The sequence below is a fragment of the Rhineura floridana genome, chromosome 4, assembly GCF_030035675.1.
Source record: "Rhineura floridana isolate rRhiFlo1 chromosome 4, rRhiFlo1.hap2, whole genome shotgun sequence".
Lineage (NCBI taxonomy): Eukaryota > Metazoa > Chordata > Lepidosauria > Squamata > Rhineuridae > Rhineura > Rhineura floridana.
This window is the reverse complement of record NC_084483.1, coordinates 162,701,809-162,722,634: the sequence shown is the minus strand read 5'-3', so window position 1 is coordinate 162,722,634 and position 20,826 is coordinate 162,701,809. Positions and strand designations below refer to the sequence as shown.

General features: G+C 40.8%; 1 protein-coding gene across 1 annotated transcript in view; it reads left to right on the top strand.

Moving 5' to 3' along the window:
* XDH (xanthine dehydrogenase) overlaps positions 1–20,826 on the top strand; it is an 82,688-nt gene that overhangs the window by 45,585 nt on the left and 16,277 nt on the right. The window contains exons 16-29 of the mRNA XM_061625000.1: positions 638–812; positions 1,410–1,499; positions 3,218–3,387; positions 4,663–4,786; positions 6,660–6,779; positions 7,876–7,972; positions 9,428–9,552; positions 10,128–10,261; positions 10,896–10,983; positions 13,697–13,783; positions 14,198–14,389; positions 15,148–15,293; positions 17,366–17,447; positions 17,638–17,733. Coding sequence (XP_061480984.1) covers positions 638–812; positions 1,410–1,499; positions 3,218–3,387; positions 4,663–4,786; positions 6,660–6,779; positions 7,876–7,972; positions 9,428–9,552; positions 10,128–10,261; positions 10,896–10,983; positions 13,697–13,783; positions 14,198–14,389; positions 15,148–15,293; positions 17,366–17,447; positions 17,638–17,733 — 1,726 coding nt within the window. The remainder of the gene's footprint in view (positions 1–637; positions 813–1,409; positions 1,500–3,217; positions 3,388–4,662; positions 4,787–6,659; positions 6,780–7,875; positions 7,973–9,427; positions 9,553–10,127; positions 10,262–10,895; positions 10,984–13,696; positions 13,784–14,197; positions 14,390–15,147; positions 15,294–17,365; positions 17,448–17,637; positions 17,734–20,826) is intronic.

Sequence of the window (20,826 nt, the reverse complement as noted above, 5' to 3'; positions counted from 1 at the left end):
TGTGGTCTGTTGGGTATAAGCAAGCTTGCATGCTTAAGTAAGGAGATGTCCCCTCTAGCCAGATTTAGGGACACCTCTGTGCTTGTTTACTGTGATGTAACTTCCTGCTGACCAGGTGTTATTTCCCCTTCTTCTTCTTTGTTAAGAACCATTGTTCTATTTTGCATATTCTCTACTAAGCCTCAGGAGAGAGAAATCTCCAGAGGCTTCTCTGCCAGAACATCCCAATCATGGATTAAAATCTACTACCTATTTTTATATTTTCTCTCCAAGCTAAAGCCTACATTTCCTGAACATATGAAAATTCACAAATAAACATTTTAAATACTTTTTACTAACTAAGACTATCACTGTTGCTTTTATTCATCTTGTCTGTATGAAGGGAGGGTGGGTTGGTAATTCTCTATTCCGCTTTGCCATGTATACTCTGCTAAGAGGTAGAACTACTCACCTTTTTGTATCTCATTTAAGCCCATTATGGTCCTCCATATGTTTTTGGATTACAACTCCCATTGTTGCTGACCATGCTGGCTGCAGCTGATGGGAGTTGGAAAGCTACAGGTTCCCCAACCCTGGTTTAAGGATTTTAGGGAAAGTGAATGAGTTTTGTGTTAATTTATGGCTTATGTCTCTGCAGGGAGTGGAAGGAAAATCTCTTGCAGGAAGCTTGCCGCATGCTGGCTGGTGAGATGAATCTGTCCCCTTCAGCCCCAGGTGGGATGGTGGACTTCCGACGAACTCTTGTGCTCAGTTTCTTCTTTAAGTTCTATCTCACCGTGCTTCAGAAATTAAATGTAGAACTCAATGGCAATGTGAGTGCTACCATCAACTTGCTGGGGTGAGGGTTCAGCAGGAATTCCTTTAGAAATTGGCACACTAGAGGGCCAAGATAGGGAACCTGTGGTCCTTTTGATGTTTTTGGATTCTAATTCCCATCAGCCCCTGTAAGCCTAGCCAATGGTCAAGAATGATGGGAGTGGTAGTCCAACAATATTTGGACAGCCACAGGTTCCCCACTCCAGCAACAGGGAGGATATGACTTCTGCCTACGGTAGACACTTTGACACTGTAGTTTCTGAGTAGTCTAAACCTTCTGACCCTTCTCAGGGTATGAAGGCATGGTCTGGGGTGGGTGGCTGTCATAAAGGCCTCAAAGAGTAGAAGGATGAAAGTGGCAAAACTGGAAAGGAAATGGGGAATTGCTGCGTTCTCAAATCACCCCATTCTCAAAGAATTTACGGTGGACTAAAACAGGAGCTTAATCTTTTAGATTAGTCACAAAGAGGGAAAGTTGCGTAAGTAGTATTAGCTATTTGTAAGGTTGTTTTTTAAAAAAGTAACCTCTTGTGCAAATTACAAAATGCATATGAAGATACCTAACCCTCGGTTTTAAATATATATTTTTGCAGAATAATCTTGATGATGTGGTCCCTTCTAGGTATGCAAGTGCCACTCTATTATTTCACAAGGATCCCATTAACAATGTACAGCTTTTCCAAGTAAGTAAAATGAATCAAATGATCAAGACAGAGTCATGTGTTCCAACTTCAACTCTATAACATATGCTGCCCTTTGTCTCCATTCTAAGAACCTGGCTAGTCTTTGTTACTCCCCAGGTCTTACACTGATCAAGAACTTATTCCCATTTTTACTGTTTCTTGCCCTTTTTTTCTATTAATGGTTTTATGGATTTATTAAAAAAAATTGAGCACTTCCTCCTTTAAGCTCTACACAGAAGTTGCTTTCTATGGATTGAATGTGATGAATATTATCCCTCTATACCTCCTGTCCCCACCCACCCCTGCCAGTACTGGAACTTTAAACTTTTGGGAAGAGAGAGTATTTATCAGGGATATGAGCATTGTTTGAGATGAAAGAAAATGTAAACCCATCCTACAGAAACTAATAGCGATACAGAACTGGGCTTGTGTATCTGCCTCTAAAAAATATTAATACTAGAGTAAATAAAATAAAGTGTCCAACTTTAATCTCAAATAATTAATGTGTGTATGTGTCATATATGTGTTTTGTGTTATAAACAACTGGGCATGTTTAGCCTGGAGAAGAGAAGACTTAGGGAGATACGATAGCACTCTTCAAGTACATGAAAGGTGGTCACACAGAGGAGGGCCGGGATCTCTTCTCGATCGTCCCAGAGTGCAGGACATGGAATAATGGGCTGAAGTTGCAGGAAGCCAGATTTCGACTGAACATCAGGAAAAACTTCCTAACTGTTAGAGCCATACGGCAATGGAACCAATTACCTAGAGAGGTAGTGGGCTCTGCAACACTGGAGGCATTCAAGAGGCAGCTGGACAGCCATCTGTCGGGAATGCTTTAATTTGGATTCCTGCATTGAGCAGGGGTTGGACTTGATGGCCTTATTGACCCCTTCCAACTCTTCTATGATTCTATATATTATAAAACAATACAGGGAAAATACCAATAAATAAAATGTCTAAAAGATCTATATTATTGACATGTATATAGAATATATCAATATAATAACTGATATAGCCAACAATGTTGTGACAAACCAAATGTAACATACAAATATTTAGATATTAGACCAAACACATTTCTGCGCTGAATTGGGTCTGCTTCAGTAGTCAATATAGATACAATGATATGATTCAATTTTGTCACTACATACACAGTTTGCTGTTGTAACAAAGCATAATACAATGACCTATCTTCTTCTGAGAATACATTTATAGCCTTTGATGGATCTTGAATGAACATGTGGTTTGCCCAATAGTGCCTTTTCCAAACCGTTTGCTGGCTGACCTATGAGAGAATTACTATTTGGAAAAGGCCTTGTTGAGTAAACCACATGTTCGTTCAAGATCCATCAGCTTTTAGACATTTTATTTATTGGCATTTTCCCTGTATTGTGTTATATATATGTATAAATTATGGAATGATCTTATTGACGCAGTGCGCCTGGCGCCAACACTTTATCTTCTCGACTGTGTTTTTAAATTTGTATATTTGTTTTTAATGTTCTTAATTGTTGTAAAGCGCCCAGAGAGCTTCAGCTATGGGGTGGTATACAAATGCAAATAAATAAATAAATAAATATGTATACTACTTGAGATTAAAGTTGGACACTTTTATTTATGTTATTAACTTTGGTATTAATATTTTTTAGACTCATATGAGCATTGTTCGACCATCAGTCCTGGGAAAGTATTGCCAGTCTTTGATTTTGTTACAGGAAGTGCCTCCTGGACAGTCCCTTGAGGATATGGTGGGGCGACCTCTTGTGCACCTTTCAGCTGCTAAACAGGCAAGCGGGGAGGCAGTGTATTGTGATGATATACCTCACTATGAGAATGAGCTCTACCTAACCCTAGTTACCAGCACCAAAGCGCATGCCAAGATTGTGTAAGTATTGCTTCTGCAACAGAAATACTTGGTTAAATGACAACCAAATGCCAACCACTCTGATGGTGGGGCGGGGTTTTATATTTGAAGGACCGCTGTAGAGGCACAAGGCATCTCTGTCTCCTCCACTCACAGAAACACATTCTATCTACCACCCCCACTAGGGGTGTATTTTATGCTGCAATTCACATTTTGTTAAATTAGGTTTCTTTTGTCCTGTTCCGCTATAGTTACACGAAATGTTGTAATTGATTTTGTCTCCAGTAACGATGGAGGAATGGTCTCTTACATTGTTTACAGTACTGTTGGTGTTATCTCTATATGTTTTCTGATTGTTTTCACTCATAAGTTAATGAGCCGCATAATTGCCTGCCAAGTAGCCATCCGCCCTCAGGGTTATTTCCTGTCTCGGACATGATGAAAGGACTGGATAGTGGGCTTTTTTCTTGGCAAGTAAATGAGGCACGAACTGAATTTTGTTTGAATATTTTGCTTATGATATTATGGTGAAACTGGACACAATGATAAATGGATGATGAAAGTGTGAGACAGGGTTTTTTCGCAAGTAAAGCAGGTGTTTCTTTTTGTGAAGGGAAAGAACCAAAAATGATAATGTTGCATGTTTTTGTTTTACCTTTTTTTTGCTTCCATCAACCCCTCCCCATTCTGTACCTCACCTTGGTATGCTCAGACATTTTGCTTCAAGCAACAGACTTCTGAACAGTTTTGATTTTGAAGCAAATGTGCGAACCAGTTCATTGATTGGATTAGCAAAACACTGAAATCAGCATTAGCGGAATAAAGCTAGTGTTATGCATAGTATCGATTCATTAAAAGTATCATAAAGTTTGGCAAGATTTTCTTAAATTAAAAAACCCTGTTATCAATGAAAGCTATCAGCCAAAGCATTGAAATCGGATCCTTGCACAGTGTGAATGAGCAAATTACACCTGAATCTGCACCCTTGTCCGAAAATAGTGGAATTCTTTGCCATCCCCTAACCCCCCATGCTTTTGAATAGAATGGAAGTTCCAGAGAAATGTGCAACTCACTTCCATCTCTGGGAGTGGCTTGCAACCTGTTGGGGTAGAAGAGACAAGCTATAGAGTGACTCCTATCTCCCACATGATAGCTGAGCTGTGTGAGCAGTTAGGCTTTGGAATTTTGGCCAAACTTTATCTAGGGAATTTTTAGACAATTCAGATACTGTCTACATGAATTATGTATCTAGATAACATAGAGTAATCCTTCTCTGTGCTATTCTTTCCCTCTCAGTTCTATTGATACCACAGAGGCCCAGAGCATACCTGGTTTTGTGTGCTTTGTCTCTACTAAGGATGTTCCTGGGAGTAACATCACTGGCATTGCTAATGACGAAACCGTCTTTGCAAAGGACACTGTATGTATTTTTCTTTTTCCTTTGTAAAATGGGCAAAGTTATCCCTAAGGCAAGGGTTGCGAGCTGAATCTGGCCCACCAGCTCCTGCAGAATTATCTCTTGATCTGATCCGGGGATAAAGTGCTTTGCCTCCTCCTTAGAGATCCTCTAAAGCACTGTTCTTCAATCTTAGGTCCCAAGATGTTGTTGGACTACAACTCCCATCATCCTTGGCCATTGGCTAAGGTGGCTGGGATTGATGGGAGTTATAGTCTGACAACATCTGAGGATCCAAAGTTGAAGAACAGTGCTCTAAAGAGCAGGCAGAGCTACCTCTGATCTTAGCACTAAGCGACATAGCACTAAGAGGAGAGAAAACCTTTAGTCTCATCTTTGAGAGTAAAAGTCAGCATTTCTTTCCTCACCCACTCCAGTGTTGTAGTGTGGGTGGGAAGAAATGCTGCTCTTTATTCTTAAGGAGCAGACAGAGGACTTTATCTCCAAGATTAATGCTGTCGTGCTTAGAGCTAAGGTCATAAAATCCATCTCCCTGCTCTTTAGAGATCCTCTCTAAAGAGTGGGGAGAGGAATCTTTTTTAAAAATAAAAATAAACAAAAGGATATATTCCCAATTCAAATATTTGCTAATTTTGTCCCATAAAGCTGAGGCTTTTAGTACTTTTTCACCCCTGTGTGCCCCCACAAAAATGAGCAGAAGAAATTGGCGAGGGCATCTAGTAGTGAATTAATGGATTTATGCATGTTAAAAAAAATGGAGGAGAATTTCCATTGATGAAGGAAGAGGTGTGGAAAGTGGGTGGAATGTAAAACATTGCACAAAAACCTTGCTACCCAATTGTAAGATTTTGATGCCTCCTGAATGAAGCATTAACTGTCACATGAGTGTCAGGAACCTGGGAATGGAATTCTAATCAGGGAAACTTAGTGACAGAAAATGGGATAAGGTTCAGTCTTGCACTATCTGAAATGATCTATCATACAACATTGAACTGATGCAGACATATCAGACAAGGCTCCAATCCTATTCATGCTTACATGGGAAGGAGTAATTGCAACTGAATTCTGTATACACACACCAGAATAACTTTTATGAGGATGCTCATGGTGAGGTGTCAGCACTTTTTAAAACTACATCATTTTATTCCTATCATATAGCAGCACATCTAAATGCAGAATTTTGGCCACTTTAATTGAAGTTGGGTCTCAAAGATAATGGGTTGTATTTAACTAGGGTGTACTCAGAGTAGACCCATTGGAATTAATGGACCTAAGTTAGTTGCTAACATTGTAAACATCGCAATATACTTTATTTTAGTTTATAGTTTATTTATATACCACTTTTTGGCCAAAAGGCCCCGAAAGTGGTGAACAACATATTAAAACATATTACAAAAAAAGAAAAGAAAGAAATTACATAAGAAATAATCAGTAAAAAATATACAATAAAATTACAATGCAACCAGAACAAAGTAAAAAAAAATTGCAACAAAAACATGATGCACACAGTTACCAAAGCAGACATGGTTTTAGAAGAGACATTCCTTCTTTTCTCAGAAACTTATAATGTCATCGGCCAAGTTGTCTCTTCCCACCTCCACATGGTCTTTGTTGTTAGTGAGCTGGTCCACCTGCCCAGGCTGCGGGGAGGATGTCCGACTCCCCAGGTGGTTCGCTGCTGCCTCACACCTGGCATGGACCTGTAAAGGACAGCGTGGAGCTTCTGGGCGGTGAAGTGGTAGCTGGGCGGGCACTGCTCGCAGTCCTGAGCTCCGTTGGTTTGAATATATTCAAAATGAAATGGCACAGATATCAAGAAACGCCAACCTGAGGTTTTCAGAAGTTGGTGATTAAACTGACGTCTTCTGACTGGTAGGTCACGTGCATTGGCCACATCATTGGTGGGGTATTGGCAGACACGCAAGAACATTCCCGAAGAGCTGCTAGAGCAGTCAAGATCACATACGAAGACCTTACACCTATTGTCACCATTCAGGTAAGGTGACACCACCACTATCCCCTTCTGAATGCTAAGCATAGAGCCTTTTAAAATTCCTTTGGAGGCAGCAATTCAGGTTTACTACTAGGATTCTGACATGAATGGGAGAAAATAGACACACACACACTATTGAAATGAATTCACACAAACACACACACCTACACAGTATTCATGTTATATATTAATTTGTTACCTCTATACGTCTACAGTTTATGCGCTATCTGTAAGGAGCAGCCTATTTCTGCCCTTGGGCCCTTTTGGTGTCCAGATGTTGGACATGACATTGGAAAACGGACCTACATGCATAAAATCTGTTGCTGTTAGGTCTGGTCTAATCTACTATAACCCCAAGCAGATGGTGACAGATTGTCTCTCATACAAGCATTGGCTGGGCCCAGACTTGCTTAGCTTCAGCAGCACAACTGCTTGTGATTTTAAATAAAAACTTGGTTGTAGACATGTGTACAATGCGGCATGGGTTGATTTCTGCTTGCACAACTAGATGTCCCCTTTCTCTCTTCCCCCCTGCAACCCTCCATGCATCCCCCAAACCTGCTCTGAACACTCCCCAAACCTCTGCAGCAGATTTTGAGGGTGCATTGGAGGCTGCAGGAGAGAGTGGAGTAAGGGGAAGTCCCATTGTTCAAGCCGAGGTCTGCCATACTTGTACAATGGCAGGATTGGATATAACCTATGCTGTGTTAATCCTGGTGAATAGAAGGTGCAATTTGGGTGATCAAATTGAGTATAGAGAGGGGTCCTGAAAACCTAATAATTGTGAAGAATAGGAAATTGTGTTATGTACAGCTTTTTTCACTCCTGCAACACTTATGCTATGACAACTTTCACTTTTCCAAAATGTTTTTTCTACTACACAATGGTCAAAGGTATAAGATCTCTGTTCTCTGTCACAGGTGATCATCCTAGATAAAAAAGTTAAGATTATGTTTTATAATTGACCCAGCCTTGGCTATGTTGCACAACACTTTATCAAGCAGAATGCAAAGGTAGGGACTCTAAGACATCAATATAGAGCTAAGCAAAGTTGTTTGTTCATGTCCAAATATCTATTATCCTCCTATAATGTGCACAGGAAGCCATTGAAAAACAGTCCTTTTTTAACCTTGTAAGGAAGATTGAGAAAGGGAATGTCCAGAAAGGATTTGAAGAGGCTGATCATATTGTGAAAGGTGAGTTCTTTCCTATAAGATTATGTGCATCTAAGAAAAGCCTTGTGTTGTGCAGTTATCACATGAAAAAAATATTGGTGTCAGCAGGCTTAAGAATCTGTTTTGAAAAATAGTTTGAGATAGGAGAACCATCTGTAATTCATTTCAGTTTGGGCACTGGGTTGTGCCAAGCTCACAGAATCAGATGAAACTTGGAAACATTTCCTCACCCAAACAGAGTGGCTGGAGGCTAACAACTTGTCTGAGGCCTCCTCCAGGTGGCCTATTTATTGAACATTTATCCTTTGTTTGCACATGGGAGTTAGATTGTATCTAGTCTTTATTGAACAGTCATTCTAATTGGTTTGCAGGGAGATTATACATCTTCCCATTAATCATTGGATTTAATGGTCTTATAAGGTCTTCTAATTCTACTATGCTATGATTTATTCATTCCACACCTCTCAATGCATTTCCCTGTCACTTTCTTAATTACAAAAATTCTGTTTCTTTTTTTAAAATGGATTTATTGTACTAGGGCGACGGAACGGTTTAATCCACTTTAATGGTGCAAATGTAAATTTTCCAGTATGGGCAAAATACTGATGATCTGGAGGCTCCCAGAGGTGGCTGTTAGCTGTCTAGACTAAGATCCTTATGGAATGCAGTGTACTCTGGGAGATGCAGTTCATTCAAGGGCTCTTACAAGGGAAAGAATCTTTGAATATACAACCCTCCCAGAGTTCACCCAGCGCCCAGCCAGCATTACTAGTGGGAGGAGGAGAGAAAGATGCAGAGGGAGGGAAGGCCCTTCCCTTTTGCCTCTCAATAGGGATGGAATGATTGGTTAAATTGGTTCTCCCAGTTTCTTATTTTTCTAATCTTAAATTTGGTTCTCTTCATTTCTGCAGCAATTTGTGATTTCTTTTTTTTTTAATCCTCATGGAAATTCTTCAGCATTTTAGTGAGAATTTCTTCTACTGAATACCTTTTTGAATGCAGTTTTGACTAATGTACACATTTTTGCAAGCAGCGTATCCTTCATATTGCATTTTTGTATGTTATTTTCCCCAGTACATTCATTTTGTATGCACTTCCCCCTAATATATGCATTTTTGTAAACTTTGCTTGGTTGGATTACTGAATCGCAAAATTCAGATAAGTGTGAATTTTGAACGAGGGCTGTGTTTTGGTTCTCATATTGTTTTGGAAAGTGCAGATTTGATATATTCAGCTTGAGATGCAAACTGAATTGAATTTCTCCTCCATCCCTCCCTCTCACTCCTGCCATTGCTCCTGCCATTTGGTGGTTGGAAGCCTGATGTCCTGCTGGGACTGCATCTTCTGAATCCTCTAGGTTTCAATCTGACCTAGCGTCAAACAAACTCTCCTGCCATCCTCAAAAATAATCCTTTGGACTTCACTAGTTACCACATGAGACAGTTCCTGTCCTACTTTATCCCCCCCCCCCCACAGGTGAGATGTACATTGGTGGGCAGGAGCATTTTTATCTGGAGGCTCATTGCACTATTGCTGTGCCAAAAGGAGAAGATGGTGAAATGGAGCTCTTTGTATCTACCCAGAATCCAGCAAAGACACAGGTGAGCCAATCCCTTGTGGTAGATTTTTTTCCCCATTGGAAAGCTTAAACCAGTCATTCCCAAACTCCCCCCCCTCCATGAACAACTTGAAAATTGCTGAGGGTCTTGGTGAACCACTTAATGATTTTTGTTCCTGTTGCGGCAACTGTAATGTGCTGTGCTAGACGCTGTATGGTTTTAGTGGCATTTTTATTGCTTCTTTTATTTGTATATAATTTATTCTGTTCCATGGAATTCCAAAAGTAATGCAATAAAATACAATTGAAGAACAAGAAAAGCAATTAAAATACAATTGAAATTCGGTATGATCATTTAGTGCGATGGATGAGCCATCTCCTGTCTTCAGCCACCAAGTCACAGGGCTTCTAGCTTCTTCATGCTATATTGTTAAGCACATGAGAGACAGAAAGCCAGGTAAAGATGTTTTAAAACTTTATTGTAAATTCGCTTGTTAATCAGCCTACATGAAACTATATACAGAAGCCTATTAATGAGGAGGATTGCTCTTATGTCTTGTTCTAAGTGGCTCTATCTGCTGCCTGTAGGCTGATACATTTCTTTATTTGTTGTCTCAGGAATTTGTTGCCAATGCCTTAGGAGTCCCATCAAATCGAATTGTGGTTCGAGTGAAGAGAATGGGAGGAGGATTTGGAGGGAAAGAGACAAGAAACGTCATTTTATCTACAGCTGTAGCAGTGGCTGCTGTTAAGTAAGTTCCAGTGAATGGAGCTTCTGTTTGGCCACCGCAGGGCAACCTGAAGTTCAACAGCTCTCTCTTTGTTTAAGAGGATCAACAGAATAGATTTGTTTCAGATGTAGAACATTTAGGTTAGTGCTGTAGGTTGGTTCCCCTGCTCATTATACCACATAGGAGTAAATAACTTAGCTGGTTTTCACCATCATGGAGGAGACACTCTCCCTCGTTTTCTGTCATGCATGTAACCTCATTCATGAGATGGGCCTTCCATCGGAATGCTTAAATCCCTGTAAGCCACTCGGAGAAATTCAGTTATAGGGTGGCCTATAAATTGTATGAGAGCCAGTGTGATGTAGTGGTTAAGGTGTTGGACTATGACCTGGGAGACCAGGGTTCAAATCCTCACACAGCCATGAAGCTCACTGGGTGACCTTGGGCTAGTCACTGCCTCTCAGCCTCAGAGGAAAGCAATGGTAAACCCTCTCTGAATACTGCTTACCATGAAAACTCTATTCATAGGGTTGCCATAAGTCAGAATCAACTTGAAGGCAGTCCATTTCCATTTTTTCATAAATTAAATGTATGTATGAATGAAAAAAATTGTGTTGATTATATGACAGGCTAATTCTCAGCCTGATTTTTGTAGGACTGGTCGCCCAGTGAGATGCATGCTAGATCGAGATGAAGATATGCTGATTTCTGGTGGAAGACATCCTTTTTTGGGACAGTATAAGGTAAACTGAAATTAATTTTTGAGCAGTACACTATCTTGTGAAGGTCACACTAACAAATGTAAGAGGAACTTTATAAGCATTATTCATTCCTATACATCAAGGGTAACCAATCTTTTCTGGGCTGAGGGCCATGTTGACCTATGGTCAACCCTCTGGAGACTGCATGTCAAAGTGGGTGTGGCCAAACTGTAAAAGTGAATGTGGCCAATTTTGGGGTGTGTGTGTTGGTCTTGGCAGGGGGTGAATGACAAATCATCTGGCATCACAGAATCACAGCAGAAGAACCACAGGGGTATACTGTAATTTTTTATAAAATGTTTTTTAAAATAAAAAATGGGGGAAAGGTGGGCCTGGGGAGGGCATAAAAAAAATGTTGGGCATCCAGGTAGAGAACCCATAGGAACAGTCTACTTTTTAAGCATTAATTTAAAATAACAAATTTAGGGGGGCCTTGGAGGCCATGAAAAATCTCTTGGGGGAGCATATGAGGCCTGTTGGGCATGGGTTAGCCACCCTTGTTATACATGTTTACTCAGAAGTATATACAACAATGCTCAGTGGGAATTAATCCCAGGTATGTATGCACAGGGTTGCAGTTCATGAAGAAGTATACCTACCCTCTATTGTAACAGGAATGGTATGCGCTACTATGAAAACTTTGGAAAGTTGCAATGTGTAGTTGTTACAGTTTTGCTCTTTAGTTATCTGTCTTTTATTGCACTTTATTGTGAATAAAATTCTTTGGAGACCTAGAAGGGCCTGAGTTGCTGTGTGCCTACTCAATGGCTCAGTTTTCTTCAAGTAAGACATGATCAGGGTTCTGGTTATAAAGCTCTGTGCAGCTTGGGACCAGGATACCTGAAAGATCGTCTTACCCCTTATATACCCAGTCGATCACTGCACTCTGCAAGTGAGGGCCTCCTGCAGATACCATCTTATCAGGACGTCTGTTCTACACAACATAGGAAACGGACCTTTAGTGCCGCGGCACCTACCCTGTGGAATTCCCTCCCCTTAAATATTAGACAGACACCATCTCTGTTATCTTTCCAGCACCTGCTTGAAGACCTTCCTCTTTCAATAAGCCTTTTAAGTAGAGATCTTATTCCAGTCTGCATCTGTGTTGGAATTACTTTTTTAAATGTTTTTAAAGATGTTTTGTTTTAATATGTTTTTAAAGATGTTTTGTTTTAATATGTTTTTAAAGTCTTTTGTTTTTAAGATGTTTTAGAATGCTTTTAGTGGTTTTGTTTGCTGCCCTGGGATCCTTCTAGGAGGAAGGATGGAATATAAATTTGATAAATAAAATAATAATAAAAATGAAGTCTAGCCATTTACATGGGCTTTTGGCTGATTCAAATGTGTAATTTCTGACATGTTATAGTCTTCTCATAGGACTGTGCTACCCCAGAATGCACATGGCAAATTGTCTGAACAATCTTTCTCCATGTGAAAAGGTTGAACTTCATGGAGAAAGCCTAGTCAGGTCCCTAACATATATGTTTTCCCCCTACAGGGAGCTTTTGGGGGTGTTTTCAAGCATGCAGCCCCCAAAGTTCAGAGGCAAAGACTGTAATTCAGTGGTAGAATATATGCTCTACAGGTTCAGTCACTGGTATCAGACTGCAGGTAGTCCTGAGTAACTAAAGAGCTGCTGTCTGTGTAGAGCATTCAGAGTTAGATGGACCATCTGTATGCAATCCATATAAATCTCTTATTACAACCAGGGGTAACAAGCCTCAGTGGAGTGCTGCTGAAAGGGCTAAAAGAAAAGACAAAGGGCTCATCTATATGGGAGAATTTCTTTGGAGGAAATACATTTCTTTTTCCTTCGCTTTTCATTTGCATTGTCCGCAGTTCCTGCTCAATGTTAGCTGCCAGTTGCTTTTTCCCATTCACACAAGCAGGCATTTCTCTGGGAAGGATTAGTCTCACTTTTTCCTTGTGGCCCCACCCTTTAATTATACATTTCCACTCCCTCTGGTTGCTAAATGACCAAGCATGCTCAATCTGTTCTACCAGCTGCAGTAGGTTCCTTTAAAAAAAACCTGGAAGCGCAAATATCTGTGTTTTTCCTGGTAGGATATAGCTGAAATACAAATCTTTGTTTGAGCAGTGTTATGTGTTTTCTGTACAAGTTAGGGGGAAAATAAAATAAAGGCACAGTTTGCAGCATCATAAAAAAGGCCAGCAGAATGGAGGAGAGCAACCAGAAGTTGCTTGTCAGTCTACAGGAAAGAAAATGAACAGAGGGAAGAGGAGGGAATGGGTATACAGGGGGGAAACTGCGTGATAGCTTCTGTTTGCCGGTAATGTCACGTGACCCATGCAAATTGAAAGGAGATGTGAGTAGCACCAAACACACAGTAAATCACCATGTAGATAAGTCATAAATAGCTGATGATAGCTTTTTAGCAGGCCTGTCTTCCTGACTTGGGGAACTCAGTTTATGGAGCATCAGGTATTGGGCCATAACTTGGTGACAGAGCACCTGCTTTGCATGCAGAAGGATCCAGGTTCAATCCCTAGCATCTCCAAGGAGGGCTGGGAGATCCTGGTCTGAACTTCTGGAAAGCCATCAGTGTAGACAGTACTGAGCTAGATGAACCAATGGTCTAACATGAATAAACGCAGCTTCTTATATTCCTTTGTTACTACAATATTTGTAATTTGGAAAAGGTGAAAATTGTTAAATCTCCTTTGCTCCCTCCAGGTTGGATTTAGGAAGAATGGAAGGATTACTAGTCTAGAAGTGTCTTATTACAGCAATGGAGGGAATTCTGTTGATCTTTCTTTTGGAGTAAGTTAAAGAAATATTCTGCACTCTCTCTCTTGCATATGTACACACGCGCGTGCTCACACACACACACCTTCACTCAAAATTGCCCAATTCTGAAATTTTTCATTAAACAAGGATCATTGTCTCCAAGTCTTCTCTAATTGGGAATGTTTTGACATTTGATGCATAATCTCCACTACCATTTAATTTGTCATTTTAGTTAGGCTTTTTAAGAAAATGATGTCAATATCTTTGTAAAATTCAGTCTCAATATCTCATGAGTATGAGGATACATTTCCTGCACTTGGTGTGTGAATGAAAAACATGTATCAGTTTTTACTTGTTGGTGGAGCCTGTGATAGCAGACTCAGAAAAAGAAAAACGGATATAATAAATCAGTGGATTTTGTATCTGTCTTTTCTTGTTGATCACCAGGTTATGGACAGAGCTTTGTTTCACATGGACAACTCCTACAACATCCCAAATATCAGAGGCACAGGCAAAGTCTGTAAAACTAACTTGTCCTCCAACACAGCATTCCGAGGGTTTGGGGGTCCCCAGGGAATGATGGTTGCCGAGTGCTGGATGAGTGACATTGCCATGAAATGTGGACTACCAGCAGAAGAGGTATGGACTCTCAGAAATAGAGCATGACATTTTCATAAAGCATGCATCTTTCAGCCACATAATATTAAAATAATGAGATCATTTGACCAGTTGAGCACCTGTTTATCCTGTACATTCTTGTTGCAGTTTTACATTGAGTAACATAATGTCAGCTACAACACTGATCACTGGAGTTCTTTATGGGCTGGATGCTGAAATCCTATTACATATCAAGAGTGATGTGGGCCATTCCTTTTTACACTCCAATGCTCTACAGCAGAAGTAGGCAACCTGCAGCCTGGGAGCTGCGTATGGCCAGTCCCTCATTTAGTGCAGCTCCCCTCCCAAGCAGAGACAGAGAGAGAGAATGGAAGATGGATCAATGAATTAGAGAGAGGGTGAATGTCTGTATACTTCTGTTTGCACAAATAGATGCATGTGTGTTTGTATGGATGGCTGTGTGTGTGTTTGCAAGAGAATGAAGGAAGGAAGGAAGGAAGGAAGGAGACAGACAGACAGACAGACAAGGGGTGTCCAGCCCACTTTTTGCTTTGGTCCTGCTGGCCACCACCACTATGTGGCTCCTGACCACTTTCCCCAGGGGAATGCAGCCCTTGACCCTGAAAAGGTCTACAGAATTTGGGTGGAATTGATCTTCATGTTTGAGAAGCCATGTTCAGGATCAGGGTCCCCAGTATTAAATATGCTATTAAAGTCATTCTTGCAAAAGACTTTGAAATGTTAATGAAAGCTGTTCATGTGTCTCTTGTTTTGGAAAGGTTCGCAAACTCAATCTGTATAATGAAGGAGATCTGACTCATTTCAATCAAAAGCTAGAAGGATTCACCTTGCAAAGATGCTGGGAAGAGTGCCTTATAAATTCAGACTATCACTCCAGAAGGAAACTCATTGTTGAATTTAACCAGTAGGTATCTTCCTTTTTAGAGTAATATCAGGCGCACTCAAATATCCTATAAAGGACTAGATAGTATCTTTTTTTAAAATTTGGAGTCAAAGTCTTGTGATAAGGAGTTGTGTTTCCACTTACTCTGTTTGGGTTATTTTTGACTGAAAACTGCAATGCAGGTTGTATTGATCCCTAGAAGCATGGTGGCAATTCAGAAGTGCACGGTCCTTTCATGTTAGTCATGCCATGTCCCCTCACAACCATGTCTCTGCACAGCCACACCTCCGTCTAAGATTATACAATAAAATATTCAGTCTCTTACTTTCGAGTACTTTCTCTTAGTGATGCATTGCAATGATCAATGCAGAGAGCACCCCTTCAGTCCAAGTCCTCCACTCCCCTACCTCCTTTTCACTTTCCCTTGCTTGTTTGCTCTCCATCATCGTCTCCTCAGTCCTTCCTGCAAGGAATTTCTTCTGCAACAACTGATGTCCCTAGGGACCAGCTAGCATGAAAGGGGTATCTGAGAAGAGTCTTCTTAGCACCTCATTTGCCTCCTTTCACTCTGATTGTCTGCAAACAGCAGGAAAGGACACTGGAGACATAGGGGCCCTACTACAACCCTACTCCCAAAAAAGGAGTCTAAGACCTCCTGGGACCATGGACTTGTCGACCCCACAATACAACTTGATATCCAGTTACTTAGAGTATGGTCCTTAAGCTTTCACTGCTGTTCATTGAAGTGAATGGAGAACCAGATTTGGTGGTGTGAAAGAATTTTCATTGAAACTGTGGTTTGATTGATGTGTGGGTTGCTTTTATTTGGATTATTCTAAAGCACCCTTAATTAGCTTGCTTAAGAACATAAATAATAATAATAATAAGAGCCTGCTGAATCAGACTAGTGGCCCATCTAATCCAGCATCCTTTTCTCACAGTGGCCAACCAGATGCTCATGGGAAGCCCACAAGCAGGACCTGAGTGCAAGAGCAGTCTTGCCTCCTGCGGCTACTGGCAACTGGTTTTCAGAAGCATACTGCCTCTGACTAGGGTGGCAGAGCACAGCCATCATGGCCAGTAGCCATTGATAGCTTTATCCTCCATGGATTTGCCTAATCTTCTTTTAAAGCCATCCAAGTTGGTGGCCATCACTGCCTCTTGTAGGATGGAATTGCATAGTTTAACTATGCACTGTGTGAAGAAGTACTTTCTTTTGTCTGTCCTTCCATCATTGCTAGTCTGGCTAATAAAATCAGTGGCCAAGTACAGCTTATTCATTTACTATATAGCATTTTAAACAAACGTCTCTGTTTTTAAAGAAATATGTTTCTTTCAAATTTAAGATAAATATGAAATTAGAAAAAATACAAAACCAAATGCAAAAGAACTTGTGCAAAAGCACATTTGAGAAAATACATCCTAAGATTAAAAGTAAGAAATAGGCCACAATAGGAATAATCCATAAAGAGCAATAAAAAAAGAAGAATCTGTGGCATACACAGGATAGAGCTATTCAAAATTATCTTGAGAGAAAGGTTAATGATTTCTTATGTATAGCACCACAGGGCTCCATGTTGCGTTCATTGTGACAAATGCATTTTGGGATTTATAACCAGCTGTTAATTTGATGAATAGAAACATTTCATGTAGAGTTGTTAACCATTCTTGTTCTGAGTGGAATGAAGATTCCAATACCTAGCAAAAACTAGACAAACAGTAATGGATGAATTTAATAGTGCTTTGTGTGATTTAGCTAATTTCAGATTTTAAGTAAGTCTAGCACTACATTTGTTACTTTCTTCTCAGGCTTTTGCTCAGAGCCAAATAACAAATCACCGCTATAGAAGGTTTGATCATTTGGGAAAATGCTATCCCACTGCGTTTTAAATGAAAAGCTGGGGATAAATGAAAAATGCAACATTGATATGTTTGCTATAGTTCCCTCCCTCTGCCCATTCCTATTAAATGTTAGTCTTGTTCTGATGCAGAATTGTGTAGGAAAAGAGGGCATGCAGCGAAAGCTGTCTCCTGGTTTAGGGTGAATACAGGTTATCAAGGGATGAGTGTCTGACACTCTTCTGTTTTCCCAGGAAGAATCGCTGGAAGAAGAGAGGCATGGCCATTATTCCCACCAAGTTTGGGATCAGTTTCACAGTTCCCTGTCTGAATCAGGTTGGCAAGCATCCTTAACTACTACATCTGGGTAGCAAGAGTTGGTGCTTAACACTCCCAAAAAAGTAAGGGGTCTAAGGCCCCCCCGGGACACTGGATGCCTACGCCCCCTGACTATGGCTGTAAAGTGAGCCCTAGTGTGGATGCACAAATAGTTTGTGACAACCCCTCTGTCTCATTTCTCTTGTAGGCTGGTGCACTGGTACATGTGTACACTGATGGTTCAGTATTGCTCACACATGGTGGGACAGAGATGGGCCAGGGCCTTCACACCAAGATGATCCAGGTAAACTGTGAGTGCATATATATGGTGGGAGAGAGCCAATGTGGTGTAGTGGTTAGAGTGTAGGACTACAATGTGGGAGACCAGGGTTCGAATCCCCACACAGCCATGAAGCTCACTGGGTGACCTTGGGCCAGTCACTGCCTCTCAGCCTCAGGGGAAGTCAATGGTAAACTACCTCTGAATACTGCTTACCATAAAAACCCTATTCTTAGGGTCCCCATAAGTCGGGATCGACTTGAAGGCAGTCCATTACTTTTTTCATATATGGTGGGTAATGTCTGTAATCCAGCAAGCTCTTTTATATGCAGAGAAGGGACTGCAAGCTTAAATCTGGGCTTTCTCCTCCACCCCCTTATTTTTCTAAGCAATTCTACTTGGATGGCAGTTCTACTTTTTTCATGCTACATTGCAAGCTGCTTTGGGTGTTTGATGGGTGCTAGGATGGGCTGCTGTTTGAGAACAGAAGAAAGAAGCCCAGCTACCCATACAGTCATAAGAACATAAGAACATAAGAAGAACCTGCTGGATCAGGCCAGTGGCCCATCTAGTCCAGCATCCTGTTCTCACAGTGGCCAACCAGGTGCCTGGGGGAAGCCCGCAAGCAGGACCCGAGTGCAAGAACACTCTCCCCTCCTGAGGCTTCCGGCAACTGGTTTTCAGAAGCATGCTGCCTCTGACTAGGGTGGCAGAGCACAGCCATCATGGGTAGTAGCCATTGATAGCCCTGTCCTCCATGAATTTGTCTAATCTTCTTTTAAAGCCATCCAAGCTGGTGGCCATTACTGCATCTTGTGGGAGCAAATTCCATAGTTTAACTATGCGCTGAGTAAAGAAGTACTTCCTTTTGTCTGTCCTGAATCTTCCAACATTCAGCTTCTTTGAATGTCCACGAGTTCTAGTATTATGAGAGAGGGAGAAGAACTTTTCTCTATCCACTTTCTCAATGCCATGCATAATTTTATACACTTCTATCATGTCTCCTCTGACCCGCCTTTTCTCTAAACTAAAAAGCCCGAAATGCTGCAACCTTTCCTCGTAAGGGAGTCACTCCATCCCCTTGATCATTCTGGTTGCCCTCTTCTGAACCTTTTCCAACTCTATAATATCCTTTTAGAGATGAGGCGACCAGAACTGTACACAGTATTCCAAATGCGGCCGCACCATAGATTTATACAACGGCATTATGATATCGGCTGTTTTATTTTCAATACCTTTCCTAATTATTGCTAGCATGGAATTTGCCTTTTTCACAGCTGCCACACACTGGGTTGACATTTTCATTGTGCTGTCCACTACAACCCCGAGGTCTCTCTCCTGGTCGGTCACCGCCAGTTCAGACCCCATGAGCGTATATGTGAAATTCAGATTTTTTGCTCCAATATGCATAATTTTACACTTGTTTATATTGAATTGCATTTGCCATTTTTCTGCCCATTCACTCAGTTTGGAGAGGTCTTTTTGGAGCTCTTCACAATCCCTTTTTGTTTTAACAACCCTGAACAATTTAGTGTCGTCAGCAAACTTGGCCACTTCACTGCTCACTCCTAATTCTAGGTCATTAATGAACAAGTTGAAAAGTACAGGTCCCAATACCGATCCTTGAGGGACTCCACTTTTTACAGCCCTCCATTGGGAGAACTGTCCGTTTATTCCTACTCTCTGCTTTCTGCTTCTTAACCAATTCCTTATCCACAAGAGGACCTCTCCTCTTATTCCATGACTGCTAAGCTTCCTCAGAAGCCTTTGGTGAGGTACCTTGTCAAACGCTTTTTGAAAGTCTAAGTACACTATGTCCACTGGATCACCTCTATCTATATGCTTGTTGACACTCTCAAAGAATTCTAATAGGTTACTGAGACAGGACTTTCCCTTGCAGAAGCCATGCTGGCTCTGCTTCAGCAAGGCTTGTTCTTCTATGTGCTTGGTTAATCTAGCTTTAATAATACTTTCTACCAGTTTTCCAGGGACAGAAGTTAAGCTCACTGGCCTGTAATTTCCGGGATCCCCTCTGGATCCCTTTTTGAAGATTGGCGTTACATTTGCCACTTTCCAGTCCTCAGACATGGAGGAGGACCCGAGGGACAAGTTACATATTTTAGTTAGCAGATCAGCAATTTCACCTTTGAGTTCTTTGAGAACTCTCGGGTGGATGCCATCCGGGCCCGGTGATTTGTCAGTTTTTATATTGTCCATTAAGCTTAGAACTTCCTCTCTCGTTACCACTATTTGTCTTAGTTCCTCAGAATCCCTTCCTGCAAATGTTAGTTCAGGTTCAGGGATCTGTGCTATATCTTCCACTGTGAAGACAGATGCAAAGAATTCATTTAGCTTCTCTGCAATCTCCTTATCGTTCTTTAGTACACCTTTGACTCCCTTATCATCCAAGGGTCCAATTGTCTCCCTAGATGGTCTCCTGCTTTGAATGTATTTATAGAATTTTTTGTTGTTGGTTTTTATGTTCTTAGCAATGTGCTCCTCAAATTCTTTTTTAGCATCCCTTATTGTCTTCTTGCATTTCTTTTGCCAGAGTTTGTGTTCTTTTTTATTTTCTTCATTCGGACAAGACTTCCATTTTCTGAAGGCTTTTTGCCTCTAAGAGCTTCCTTGACTTTGCTTGTTAACCATGCTGGCATCTTCTTGGCCCTGGCGGTACCTTTTCTGATCTGGCCTATCTGCTGCTTTTCTCTCGGCTGGGATCAATATGTCATTCAACATAACAGGCTTCTTCTCATTGAATAAGCAAAATTCTTCTCTGCTTTTGCTTTGCAAATAATCTTTTGATAATATTTTTTTGTTTAATAAAAAACTGTACAGCAGCATTAGTTTCCAAGATGCTATCTTACAGATGTTGGCAATTTGTTCCACAACTATTCTAGTTTAAATGTGATGATGGTATACTTTCCCGCAACTGATGGGAAATATGTATAAAATTATAAACAAGTGTTCTTCATAAGTGTAGCCTCTATCCTCTGTGTGTGTGTTTTGATTTTAGTTGCAAATATAAATGATAATGGATAGTAGCAATGTGAAGCAGTTTATTGTGCAATTGCATAAGTGCAGAACTCACCTTCCATAATAGGATGGATTATTCAG